Source organism: Scomber japonicus, chromosome 9 (genome assembly GCF_027409825.1).
Source record: "Scomber japonicus isolate fScoJap1 chromosome 9, fScoJap1.pri, whole genome shotgun sequence".
Classification (NCBI taxonomy): Eukaryota; Metazoa; Chordata; class Actinopteri; order Scombriformes; family Scombridae; genus Scomber; species Scomber japonicus.
The window spans coordinates 35535334-35549608 of NC_070586.1; the positions used below are offsets into that span (position 1 = coordinate 35535334).

General features: G+C 38.0%; 1 protein-coding gene across 1 annotated transcript; it reads left to right on the forward strand.

Moving 5' to 3' along the window:
- The first annotated feature begins 2483 nt into the window (after positions 1-2483).
- LOC128364992 (Golgi-associated plant pathogenesis-related protein 1-like) lies at positions 2484-3988 on the forward strand. The gene is made up of 4 exons (XM_053325609.1): positions 2484-2490; positions 2615-2824; positions 3171-3248; positions 3807-3988. The coding sequence occupies exons 1-4, from the start codon at positions 2484-2486 to the stop codon at positions 3986-3988; spliced, it is 477 nt and encodes a 158-aa protein (XP_053181584.1).
- The last annotated feature ends 10287 nt before the right edge of the window (positions 3989-14275 follow it).

Sequence of the window (14275 nt, forward strand, 5' to 3'; positions counted from 1 at the left end):
AGTCTAGTTAATCCATTCTTATACACTCTGATAATCTCAGTCATTGACATCATTAACAAGGGTCGCTCCTACTTCTCTTCAGTCATGCCATTCATGCGTCGCTCACGTGGCACTCCGTCACTAACCAATATATATTCCATGCTGCCCATGTCCCAGGCCACCATAATACCATCGCTGACTCTCTCTCTCATTTTATGTTCCAGAAATTCAGAAAGAATAAGAAAGCACGTCTCAAATAATTGGAGCTTTTTGGGGGTTCGTCACTGCCCGGGCGCAGTGGCGAATCCTTCATCCCACCTCCCCACACCACATCAAGAATCACCGTATCAAGAATCACTCTGCATCAAGAATACACAATTCATTCAAATTATGTCAATAAATCTATTAAAACGTATCTCGTTGGTGATGTGTTCCTTGCTGTTGAATCGAAGCTTGATAAGCGCAATTTCAGGAGTGGGAACACACACCAATTACACCCCTTCCAGCTCCTATACAAACAGACCTAACAGCTACCCCCTCGTTCACTCTCGCTTTCGAGTTTCCCTCCCCCCTGCCCTCTCTTCTGTTCTCTCCTCTCTCACAGGTTCCTAGGGGTTCGTCACTGCCCAGGCGCAGCGGTGGATCCTTCATCCGACCTCCCCACACCACATCAAGAATCACCGTATCAAGAATCACCGTATCAAGAATCACTCCGCATCAAGAATACACAATTCATTCAAATTCTGTCAATAAATCTGTTAAAACGTATCTCGTTGGTGATGTGTTCCTTGCTCGTGAAACTCCATTTGAGCAATCCAACTGCAGCATAAAGATATAAAATATGTACACATAACACTATTATATACACATACGAACCCAAACACATCTCACCCATACCCATGACCACATACACATTTACTGTCTGCACCGATTGTTGTGACTCACCTTCAATGTCCCAACGTTCTGCAGCTTCAGGTCTACTCCTGTTTCTGCAGAGTGTCGTTTTTCTGTATGTCAAACCGTTAAAACAAAGCAGTGCTTTAAGCAAACAATTGTACAATACTGTCTGAGTCAGTAGTTTTCAACTGAACTCAAAGATTATTGAGCAATGGAGTATTTTTTTGCTTGTCGTGCACTTTATGTGCTGTACGTTTTGTGCGCTGCACAGTTTATTTCTCACCGCAAAAACTGTGTAATACTTCCAAAGAAAAGGGTATTTCACATTTTTCTATTTAATGCAAGCTTGAAGCAGACATTTTGTTACCTCAGGCTCATTGCACTTCTGGTGCAGCCATCGGAAACAATTTAGGGTTAAGTATCTTGCCCAAGAACACATCAATTGTTGGTGTGAATTTCACCTGCTTTTAATATTTTTAAACATTGAAAAATATTCTGAACAAGAGCCTAAACAAAGATATGAACCAATGTCTAAAATGCATTTCCAAGGGGGAAGTTAACTTCAACAGCCGATAACTGTATTATAGCTGTGACTCAGGAAGCGTTATCATACAAAAGTATTATCTACCGGCATCTGGTCTGGCCCATGGACTACATTCAGTGAGCGGGTTGACAGCGGGTGACATTTCACAGTAGAGTTGTGAAAGGAGCAATTCATCCTGGTACTGTGATTAGTGCAATATTTGCTAGATTTGTGGTAAACATAAGCATGCATTATAGGACCTATAGGAGTGCAGTTTTTATAGCAAGCTAATGAGAACCAGGTGCTTTTGAAGTCGTCTATTTGCCTGCGTTTAATTTCAGTCTCCGTTTGTTAAAACGACAACATGCCTCTGCCCGGTGTTTACATGTTTTCTTTGTATAAAGGTATGTCTGTCTTAGAGGGTGGTGACCCAGGCTGAACAATACACAATAAACCTAATTATTATCTGTGAATTAACACAGTTATATGTACAAAACCAAAACAATTACCAAGAAACCAGAAATACAAGTATGTATTATCACCTGCTTGATTTCATTTCCATGTGTAAAAACAGTATTTTAGTCTGCATCTGGATATTCCTTCCTATGTTTCTGGGGAATCTGCATTTGTAGAATGTGTGAATATCCTGCAAAAAACATGTGTTCCGTGAGTTATCTCAGAAAGGTGGCCGAGTAACATAATTACAGGCAAGGGCTGGATGACTGTCTCCTCCTTCCTATGAAAATGAGGAGGGAGCTTCAGGTCCAAATAAATACAAGCTTTCAGACAGCTAAAGGAACTGTATCTTTGCAGGTCATTCAGACAGACTTCAGGAAAAAACTCTGAACCAGGTAAGTGCTGCACATTACTGTAGTCAGAGGAGAGTAATTGTCTGTACTGCAGGTGAAAGAATAGAAAGGAGTGTGGTTCAGACCTGCTCTATATGTAAAGTGCATTGAGATTACTTTTGTTGTGATTTGGCTCGATATAAATAAGGATAGATTGATTGATTGTGTTTTTGTTGATTCTTTTCAACTGTATATATTTCATTTCAGCCTTCATAACCACAAGCACAGCAAACACAATGGCAGGTTAGTACACTGTTTATTGCACTGTAAGAACACAAAGTATCAAAAATTATGGGATTTTTATAGCACAACGTATTTCCTCTAAGCACTAAAAGCTCATCAATTTATAATGTCTTTTTATCTACAGATGCAAGCTTTAAGAAGGAGTTCCTGGAAACCCACAATGCCTACAGGGCACAGCACAACGCAAAGCCGCTGACCTATAATGACGAGCTGAATTCTGCAGCTCAGAAGTGGGCAGATCACCTGCTTAGCATCAGCTCCATGGGGCACAGTGACACGAAAGATGGAGAGAATGTCTATAATATGTGGAGCTCTGCACCCCTTAACCTGACAGGTGGGTGATACACACAACCTGACAGTTTTCTACAAATCTAATCACATTCATTCCAAGTTGATGGCTGGTTGATTTATTTGTCCACCTGTTAGCCTTTCAAAATTACAATACATCTCATAAAGTGAGAATAAGTGACAAGAAGTGTTGCAAGAATAACATAAATATTCTTCTTTTAAAAATGAAAAGTTGAATAAGCAATAAAACACACTTTTGTACACTGAGAGGTTTTGCAGCCTAGCTTGTGCTGCTACAACCTGTAGTTCATGGAGGCTAAAGTTTACAAACTCATATTGTTTGTGTTCATGATTTGATATTAATGCCTATTTTCCACTCTGTCATGTTTAAGGGAAAGAAGCTGTGGAATCATGGTACAATGAGATAAAGGATTACAACTGGGGCAGACCTGGATTTGCTAGCAATACTGGTAAGGAAAAAGATGAGTTCCATACACGTGCCACAAATAGAGATAGATTAAAATATTGTATTGAAATATGTAGTTAGTAAAAATGTATCGCTTCATATTTATATTTATGAAGTGAAGGTACAAGTGTGTTGTGTGTACTAGTTATACTAGTACTAGTGTTGTGTGTACTAGTTATAATCAAAGTTAGTTTTATGAATTTCAAAAGTAGTTGTACAATATTATGATGGGATTTTGCTGAAGATTACAACCAACTGAATACACCTCCCCTGACCCTTTCCTTTCAAGTGTGTATGAGAACCTACAGTGGCAATGAAATTTGCAAAGAACTATGTAGTCATAAAGGACTCATTCTAAGGTAATGAAGACAGAACAAATCTAATTTTCAGGTGATATACACTGATTAAAATATACTTATGATATTTTATATTCCATTTCTGCCAACTCTGTTTCAGTAGATGCCATACAATTCTACACACTGCACCTTTAATAGAAAATATGTTTTTTAGAAACACAGCACCACACTTTGATAACACTGTATTGCTGTGTTTCTTCCTGCAGGTCATTTTACTCAGGTGGTATGGGCAGAAAGCACTGAACTGGGCGTGGGTCTGGCCACTGATGGCAAAAAGGTCTTTGTTGTCGGGCAGTACCGTCCAGCTGGTAACATGAACATGCCAGGATACTTTGAGAAAAACGTCCACCCAAAAGGTAACATAGATACAAAGAAGAGTTTTACATAATGTAAAGAGTTTTACATAATTTATGTCTGCTCAGAAGAATAAATACATACATTGAGCTGCTATTTCTATGTATTTTATTCTTATCTCGTGCAGGTTTCATGATGGCACATCTTACCTGTATTTGTTTTTCAGCATAGAGGCCGAGCAATTTCCACCTGGCAGAGAAGTCGATGGAGCAGAAAAGACTTGAGCAAGACCAAAGAAAACCTGCACACTATTGTAGAAAACATAGACCATCCCTGCAACCCCCATACACTATTACCAACTAACCCATTACCAAATACTCCATGCTGTAAAAGAAAAACATCAAATAAAATACTTACTACATCTTAAGTTGTCCTGATTCTGAATGATTTTAATTAACTGAGGTGTCATGTAGAGCTTGTACATCATTGTGGCACTGATGATTATGAAACACACAACATGCACAAAAAAAAATCTATGAGCTTACACAGATTCACTATAAAAGCTTATAGTTACTTTTTATTCAGTGTTAATTTACCATTGATGTATATAAACTGATGTGATTTTTAAACTACTTAATTAAAAAGAAATGTGGAAATACACTGCTCAAAAAAATTAAGGGAGCACTTAAATCACACACTGAGGGCTTGATTCAAAATCACACCGAAGATAAAAGCAGAAAACTGAAATCAGAGCTGATCAAGCTTGTGTGAATTTCATCATGCCAATTCATAAGGTGACACTCTTGTGTGTGTGGTCCCCACATGCCTGTATGCACTCCTGAAATCGTCTGGGCAAATGGTGTCCCGGGGAATCTCCTCCCAGACCTGACCATTAGTGAGCTACTGGACAGTCCTAAATCAATGGTATCAATGCCTTCGTCATCCAGGAACTGCCTACACACACTGGCCACATGAGACAGGGCATTGTCCTGCACCAGGAGGAACACAGGGCCCGCTGCACCAGCGTAAGGTCTGACAATCCCTCTGAGGATTGCATCCCGGTATCTAACAGCAGTCAGGTTACTATTGGCAATGACATGGAGGTCTGTGTGACACAGAGGTCTATGTGGTCTGTGCGACCATCCAAGGATATGCCTCACTGACCCACCGCCAAACCGGTCATGCTGGATGATGTTACAGGCAGCATAACGTTTACCACAGCATCTCCGCAGTCTTTCACACCTGTCACATGTGCTCAGTGTGAATCTGCTGTCATCTGTGAGGAGAACGGGGCTCCCATGGCAAACCTGCCAATTTTGGTGTTCTCTGTCAAATGGTCAATCGAGCTGCACGGTCTGTTTGGACAGTAGCCTGCTTTAAGTCATTTTGTAGGGCTCTGGCAGTGCTCCTCCTGTTCCTCCTTTTGCAAAAATAATATGAATGTTCTTCTTTTGAAAATGAAAAGTTGAATAAGCAAGAAAACACACACTTTTGAATGTCAGTACACTTTCAGGGGGGCTAGCTTGTTCTGCTATAACCTGTAGTTTATGGTGGCTAATGTTTGCAAACTCATATTGTTTATGTTCATAATTTGCTATTAATGTCTATTTTCCACTCTGTCATGTTTAAGGGAAAGAAGCTGTGGATTCATGGTACAGTGAGATCAAAGATTACAACTGAGGCAGCCCTGGATTCAGTGGCAATACTGGTAAAAATAAAAATAAAAATAAATTAATTAAATTAAATTTAAAAAAAAACACACAATGAGTTCTGTACACATTCCATGAATAGAGATAGATTAAAATATGTGATTGAAATATGTAGTTAGTAAAAATGTATTGCTTCATATTTATATTTATAAAGTGCAGGTACAAGTGTGTTGCTCTGCACTAATTTGTTGAGGACTAATTATAATCAAAGGTTAGTTTTATACATTTCAAAAGTAGTTGTATAATATTATGTTGGGATGTTTTCCAATAGATCTGACACATAGACAACTCTATTATTCTCTATTATTACAACCAACTGAATACACCTCCCCTGACCCTTTCCTTTCATGTGTGTATAAGAACCTACAGTGACAATGAAATTTGCAAAAAAAAAAACTATGTAGTTATAAAGGACTCATTCTAAGGTAATGAAGACAGAACAAATCTATTTTTCAGGTGATATACACTGATTAAAATATACTTATGATATATTATATTCCATTTCTGCCAACTCTGTTTCAGTAGATGCCATACAATTCTACACACTGCACCTTTAATAGAAAATATGTTTTTTAGAAACACAACACCACACTTTGATAACACTGTATTGCTGTGTTTCTTCCTGCAGGTCATTTTACTCAGGTGGTATGGGCAGAAAGCACTGAACTGGGCGTGGGTCTGGCCACTGATGGCAATAAGGTCTTTGTTGTCGGGCAGTACTGTCCAGCTGGTAACATGAACATGCCAGGATACTTTAATAAAAACGTCCACCCAAAAGGTAACATAGATACAAAGAACCAAGTTTTACATAATTTATTGTCTGCACAGAAGAATACATACATAACAACCCAAGGCTGCAACTTTACATGTGTGCAACTCCAAAGGGAAAACAAGAAACATTAGTTTTAAAACTGTTTAAGATGCATCAAGACCAGTAGTTTTGAAATACTTGATTACTTCCATTTGATGACATTTTATACTATAAGTATATATAACTTTTATTTGACAGCTTGTAGTTGCTAGTTACTTTTAATATGAAAGTTTCACATACATAATGATGTGCTTATATATATTTTAAAAATCTATTCATAAACATCTAAATGCAAAATGAAAACTATTCAACTGAGCTGCACTGTGACAACATTAAAATGTTCTTTACAGTTACATATTAGTATAGAGTACAACAACTCAGTCTTAATTCTGCTGAAAGTGAGCTGTGCTCAGGGCTCCAGTGCAATGGCCAATGAGATAACTGGGACAGCTGATCAAATGAGTATCTTCATCACTCAGTGACTTCATCACTCCTGGGTCCATACAGTGACTTTTCTATTGTGCAATCAATTTCAGTCAGCTGCTATTTCTATGTATTGTATTCTTATCTAGTGCAGGTTTCATGCTGGCACCTCTTACCTGTATTTACTGTCATTTTTTTCCGGCATAGATGGAGCAGACAACACCACTAGTGAGAAGCCTGGAGCAAGCCCAAAGAAAACCTGCACGCTATTGTAGGAAACATAGACCATCCCTGCAACCCCCGTACAGTATTACCAAATACCAAATAAATCAAATAATATCAAATAAAATACTTACTACATTTTAAATTGTCCTGATTGGTGTCCAATCTTTCAGTTGTCTTTCGACACTCATACTGTGCCAGATCTGTGGAAAAAGTCTATTATACCTGTACCTAAGATCTCTTGTCCATCTGTAAACTATGATTTTTGGTCATGAAATTGTGAACTTACATCTTATCTTAATCCCTTCCAGTTCACCTACAGGCAAGGTTACAAAACGATACAACCTCATCTGTTGGTCCAGAAGCTGATTGCCATGAAGGTTAACCCCTTCATCATTAAATGTCTCTATTCCTTCTCAACAAATAGGACTCAACAAATGAAAGTAAACGGCTCCCTTTCTGTGCTAAAAAAGTGCAGTACTGGTATGACCCAAGGTTGTGTCTGCCTCCCTTTATTATTTATTTTGTACACTAGACAGCCCAATAATTACATTATCAAATATTCTGATGACACCATCATTTTAAGCTAGCTAGAAAGCCAGTGATTGCATCTCTGTGTATCTCAAGGAAATCACTGCCTTCAAGGACTGGTGTGACAGGCACTATATTTTGCTTGATACCAAAAAGACAAAAGAAATTATCCTTGAACCCAGGGAAGTTACAGACCATGACCCTGTGTTCATGAATGATAATAATGTATTTGTGCAAGTGCCTTCCTTCAAATATTTGGGTATTATGATAATAAGTTTAATTGGAATGTTCATGTGGATTGTGTATGCTCCAGACTAGCCCAAATACTCCACTTACTTCAACGACTCCAATTGTTTGGTGTCCGAAAAGAAATAATTCTAACTTTCTATCAGGCGGTGACAGAAAGCATTATCAGATATGTTATGGCTGTCTGGTTTGGATTTCTTACTGTTCAGAATAAGACCAGACAACTGAACATTACAAAAACCGCCTTCAAAGTGATGGGAATAAACCAAATGCGGCCTTTGCAGTCCCTATATGAAAGCAGTGTTGTCAAACAGGCAGGCAGAATCCTGGATGGCCCTTCTCACTTTTTATTTTTAGAATATGAGTTGTTGCCTCCAAGCACTTCAGATCCATCAAATGTAAAGGAAACTGCTTCAAACTTTCTTTTATCACCACTTCTACTGAACAAAAAGTAGCCTTGTAGTAGTTTACACTTTACCAGGGATGGATTTCCTGCTTTTAGTCAATTCTTAACTTTCTTAATTTTTTTTTTTTTTTTTTTTTTTACTACTTACACTTTATTATCCTTGGGTACTGTTGTATGATCACTGTATTTGCGGCTGCATTTTAATTTACTTGTGGTTCTTGGTTATACATATACATATACATATATATATATATATATATATATATATATATATATATATATATATATATATATATATATATATATGTGTATGTATGTATGTTTAATGTATAATTTATGTGTGCACTGACGCACTTCATGCCCAAGACAAATTTCCCTGACGGGACATTAAAGTATATCTTGTCTTATCTTATCAGAATGATTTAAATTAACTTATACTATGTAAGAAAATATCTAATTGTGCAAAAATACATAATTTCATACTTCAAATACTGTAAAACGAAGGGGGAAAGTTTTGTGTAAAATCTGCAGTTTCAGCTAATGTACTGTAGCATCTACATTACCATATATCAGGGATTTACTGTATGAATTCACATTCGCTGTCCAAGTAAAAATACTTCCAAAACGTACCACCAGGTGGCAGTGTAACACAGCAGAACCTGCCTCCTCTACATAGTGCATTTTAAAACATACAACCTGCACAAAAAAATTGCTATGAGCTTACACAGATTCACTATCAAAGCAAGTTTATAGTGAGCTTTTATTCAGTCTTGATTTAATTGAAAGAGATGTGGAAATAATAATACTAAAATGAATAGTAAATGACTACATTTCCCATAAACCTTCCTTTTCTCCTTAAATGTTCACACAAAGATAATCAAACAGGTGCACTATGTAGAGTGACCCAGAAGCTAGTCATTTGCATTAATGTAGTACTCATAACCAGGAAATACAATGTAAGACAATAGGTAAAGGGAACCAGACACTTGATACACTTCACATTATAGGAACAAATTCTCTGTTTGTTATAAGATCTTAAACACTGTATGTGTTGCTGAAAATCAAAATGTTTGTAGGCGTAAGACACGTTACTTACATGTTCACAGTGCATACATGCATTGAAACTGCAACCTGTCATCACTGGAGATGCTGTGCTGGTAATCACATGTGAGTGTAGTAAATAAGTAATATGCAAAGCTCCAGCGTATCAGGAGGAAATTACACAGATAGGAATGAATATATTCTGTGTCTGCCTGATTTGCTTACAGTTCACTGTCAATGTAATGTGAATGTAGCTTCTGTAAACCAAGTTCCTGTGAAGAAGCAATAAGGTATCTATCTATCTATCTATCTATCTATCTATCTATCTATCTATCTATCTATCTATCTACCAATACCAAGACAGAGTGCAATTTAATTTTTAGCTCCATTTAGTGGTTACTGCAAATGCTGTGAGGCACAAACATTAATTTACATTAAATTTAAATTACATTAAATCTGATGATGAAAATCTATGGCATAATGTTTTTTGTGTGATAAAATAGATGTCAAAACATCAGATTACTGGTAGGGCAGTTGCAGTATTCTGCATGCCAAACACTGCATGGGAGAATGAATGTATTCTGTGTCTGCCTGATTTGCTTATTGTCCACTGTCAAGGTATGAAGAACAAGGAACTGTGAAAATCTGGCCCACTGCCAAAAGATCACAGGTTTGATTCTATTCTACATCATTGACCTTTTGTTTGGCTGATGGGCATGGAGCACCCTCTAGTGGATAGCTTTTCTGAGATACAGCTTTCTTAGCTCCACCTCGCTGACATCATCACTGTCATAAATCCAGACATATGGAGGAAACCTGCTTGCTTTGTGCTTCCTTTGAGGTTGTAACTGAATAAAACCCGAGTGATTATAATTCGGACAATGTGCAGGTGGTTCCTCTGTGTTGTGAGTTGTGGATTTTGGATGCATGTATCATTTCCTGGCAGTATTAATGTGATGTGCTCAGTAAAGTCTAAAACTGTACAGTCATCTTATGAGCACACAGTGAACATTTTATTTATATTTTATATTTTAGTGGCAATGGTAACATGTAACAAACTGTACATGTATCGTTAATAACTACAGACATATAAGTACTGTAATGTGAATGCTCTCATTGTTGACTGATGAGAGAGTCACATCAGGAAGTCCGAGCTTCCTGACTTGATCACTGTATTTCAAGAACAGAATTATAGTATTAATACATTTCCTGCCTCTGATTTTCTTCTGTCTCAAATTAAGACCACATTTCCCATGAACCCTTTTGCTCCCAGAGCCCTCCTCCCTGCTGGCATTTTAATAATGGAGGAAGTGGTTTTTCAGTCAGCCTCCAGCTGCCAGGATTTCTGCAATGCAGGTCTATGATCATTAGAGGCGGACATGCTTTTTCCTGATCATATTTTGATGATGAATAAATGATTTATAGATGCTACATGCAGTGATTTTAAGCTTTAAAACAATGGTAAACACAATGAGTGAAAACCAGAGATGGAGATAACAGTAGATGCTTAACTAGACCCTCCCCCCACCTTGGTGCAACGCCCTAAAATCATTACACTGGTGTATTTCTGTAACATAATATCCTGTACTTGCAGGGTGGGCGGATGCTTCGTGGACTTCCCCTGGATCAGGCTTATGGACCATCATGCTCAGTGACTGTGGGGCTGGGGCTGTGCATTGCCTGCTGGTGACTGTCTGGCTGCATTAGCTTCTTGACTCAACTCTCTGGAGAGCAGCCAGGGAGATACACTGCACTCTTAAAGGCACACTACACATAATGAGTTATTCGGAAAAATCAATGGAAGGAAGGAAGCATCTCTAAAACCAGGCTAAGACTTCACACAGAAAAAATATGTATTTATATTCTTTGGCCAAATATGGTATATTACATTCTGGGAATTAGGGCAGGAAACACAGTATCTAAAAAGAAAATGTTTTTCAGCTTTGTTTTCCATTTTAGCTCCGAAAATGAATATCATTCTTTATTATTTATGGTCCAAAGTAGCCTTTCTCTGTTTTGCTGTATGTATATTGAATCAATATGATACATGAGTCTACAATGTAACATATTTAAAGATGTAGCTTTACCAACTGATTACAGAAGCAGTTACCCGTGTTAAGCTAGTTAACATTAGCAGGAGTTTAGCAGTAGCTTAACTAGGCTTCATATAGTTTGAATAAATTACAAAAATATTTTAGAGATTTTTAAACCTTGCTATGTACATTTAGTTTCAGCCTTTGCTAAAGCTATGGGTGTGGCCATCTCTTGCTAGGGCTAGCCATGGAGAGCTTTTTTACTTCATCTTTGGCTGTTTCTGTGTGGATATAGCTTCTGTAAACCAAGTTCCTGAGAAGGATCAATAAAGTATCTATCTATCTATCTATCTATCTATCTATCTATCTAGAGCTCACCAATTATCAAACCAGGGTGTAGTTTAGTGTTTAGGGGAGCATGTCTTTGTTCCCTCAGCCTTGCTTTCCCTCAGTTTAATAATAAAATAAAGAATTGCACCTGTCTTCCAAGCATTTTCACAGATGAAACATGTTATGTGCATTAGGGAAATTGGTGGAAAATCCTTTTAGAAGAACATAGGGCCTAATTTTGAAATGGGGAGGGCTAGGGTTAGAAATGAGGGAACATAGGGCTGTGGGAACATAGGGATGACACCGTTTTTAGCTCCATTTTATGTTTTGTGAAGCACAAACATTATAAATCGTATTATTTTGAATCTCTTTGGCAGAATACTTTCTGTGTGGTAACATACATGTAAAAACGTCAGATTACTGGTTGAATTTGTAGAGCAGTTGTGGTTACAATGGAGTTTCTAAGTATTCTGCATACCGCTAAACACTGTTAATGACCTGTTAATCAGTGGCCTGAATCTAAAATATCATTATCAGGCTTCAAGCATACATCTCTGTAAAAAGTCTATTCATTATGTTTCTTTCCCACCTGAGTCATTGTATTTTCCATCCTTGTTGACAATGCTAGCTCTGGGTGTAACCGGCATTTAAAAGGACGCAGTATGTCCTGACACACTTTGATGGTGTCCAATGTGTGTCCACAAATTGAAAGGACTGTGGTTTACAGCAGAATGTGAGCTGCACTGAGGAGTCAGTAACATGATATGAGAGTGAATCAGTGGTTCTCTCAGCACACATACTGTACATGAGTCCAGCTGTTCCTGTCTGACACCTGTCCACCCTGATAACTTGTTCCCCATAATATCTACTGTGTATAAGAGGGCCAGTCACCCAGCTGGTACAAATCAATACTGTTGTGGTCAATAGATATTTAGGCGTTTTTCTTTGAGTTCCTGTGCGTGCATAATTATTTTTGCACAAGCTGCAGTAACAACGTTACATTGAATATGTTATCATTTGTTAACAGTATTTCATGTTTCATGCTCCGTGTTGTATTTGTATCCTAATCTGTATGTAAATCTGTTTTGCATTTACTTCTGAGCTGACGCTTCACTTTACACTACATACCGGCGCCTTGTTCACACCAGTGGTTCCAAACCTCCGGGGCGTTCACCGTGTGAGGGGAGGAGACTTTAGGAGGAAAGCACACAAGACCAACGGGGGTGGGTGGGGGGAATGTGGGACACAACAAAACTTGATTTATTTAGGAACAGAAACCAACTGTAACAGCAAAACAACAAGAACACAAGAATAGTGTTTGTCAAGGAAAAAAGAAAAATTAGTTATTTTTATCAAGCAAGTGCACCAGTCTAATTTAAAATATGAAAAAGGCCTGTGGCTTCATTGTCCATTGTTTGTGAGCAAACTTTTGATGACATTGACGTTTGGATTTACACAATAGAAACAAATAAAAGAATTCATTAAAAGAAACAATATTGTTCATTCTTTGGTTACTAGCTGATAAAAAAGGGGGATGGGGACCTTAAAGTCACCCTAATGATATCATTCATTATCTTTATCTATGTGCACTTGCTACTATGTTGTACTGAAGTAATGTGGAGGTATAGAGCATTAGCTGGCTTTTTCACTTTTACAAAATATAGTAAATGTGGGATTCTGAACAATAATTAAAACCTGTTATGTAACATGTTTAGATATTCTGGAACGGTGAGATACTGCTGGTTTATGTAACTGTATTTCTAGATTCAAAGCACAGTACATAAAATGACAATCAACCATTATTAGGAAATATTATGTCAACCAGTGAACCTGTCCAGTATGAATTTTGCATGCTTAAAAAAATATATTAAAATGACATCCAAACACTGTTCTTCCTCAGATTTCCTTCCTGTGTCTGCAATGCTTTTTGTTCCTAAGTGGTTATACTGTATGATCAATCCTCATCACATCACTGACTTCACAGGTAATTTCATTAAAGCATTACAACATTGGAGCAGGGCTGATGCGATGGGTGTGTCCCCTCCCCTCCCCACAGCATCTGCTTCCTTTTTGCAATATTGATCTGGCTGATGGAGGCTGAGTGCTGAATGCTGCAGTGTCCTGACAGATGCTGAGTCATGAGGAGCTGCACTATAGTTCAACGGGGGCTTCACAGAGACACACTGCCCGTTCCTCTGCTGTAAGTACACATTGGAATATGCTTCATCATGGGGTGGTGGATTCAAAAAAAAATCCTCCAATGGCTAAATCTCCTCCCAGTTGCACTGAAAGGGTTTTCATGCATTAAGCACCAGCTGACCTGCTCAGGCTGTCACCGCAAAAACCACTTAATGTGCACACTTCATCCTCCCAAAGAAAGGATTCAATGAATAATTGATCGGCTATGGCACAAAGGCAACAGACTGCAGAGAAACAAAACTGAGTGAGATCAAAGAAAATATCTACCAACTCCTGAGGCTGTCTGGATAAAACACATAACTGTCTGACTCGGGTGCTATTAATGGAATATCTTTCACTGTGTGTCTCATAAAAATAGAACAGATCACATCTTTTTTACCTTCATACAAAAAGGACAAAGGGGCAGTCTTTTGAAACACTCTATACTTGT

Bases quoted from the DNA above. Each gene is read 5' to 3' on its own strand.
- LOC128364992 (XM_053325609.1), top strand. The intron at 2,825-3,170 runs GTGGGTGATACA...GTCATGTTTAAG, and splicing joins TGCACCCCTTAACCTGACAG to GGAAAGAAGCTGTGGAATCA. The intron at 3,249-3,806 runs GTAAGGAAAAAG...TTCTTCCTGCAG, and splicing joins TGGATTTGCTAGCAATACTG to GTCATTTTACTCAGGTGGTA.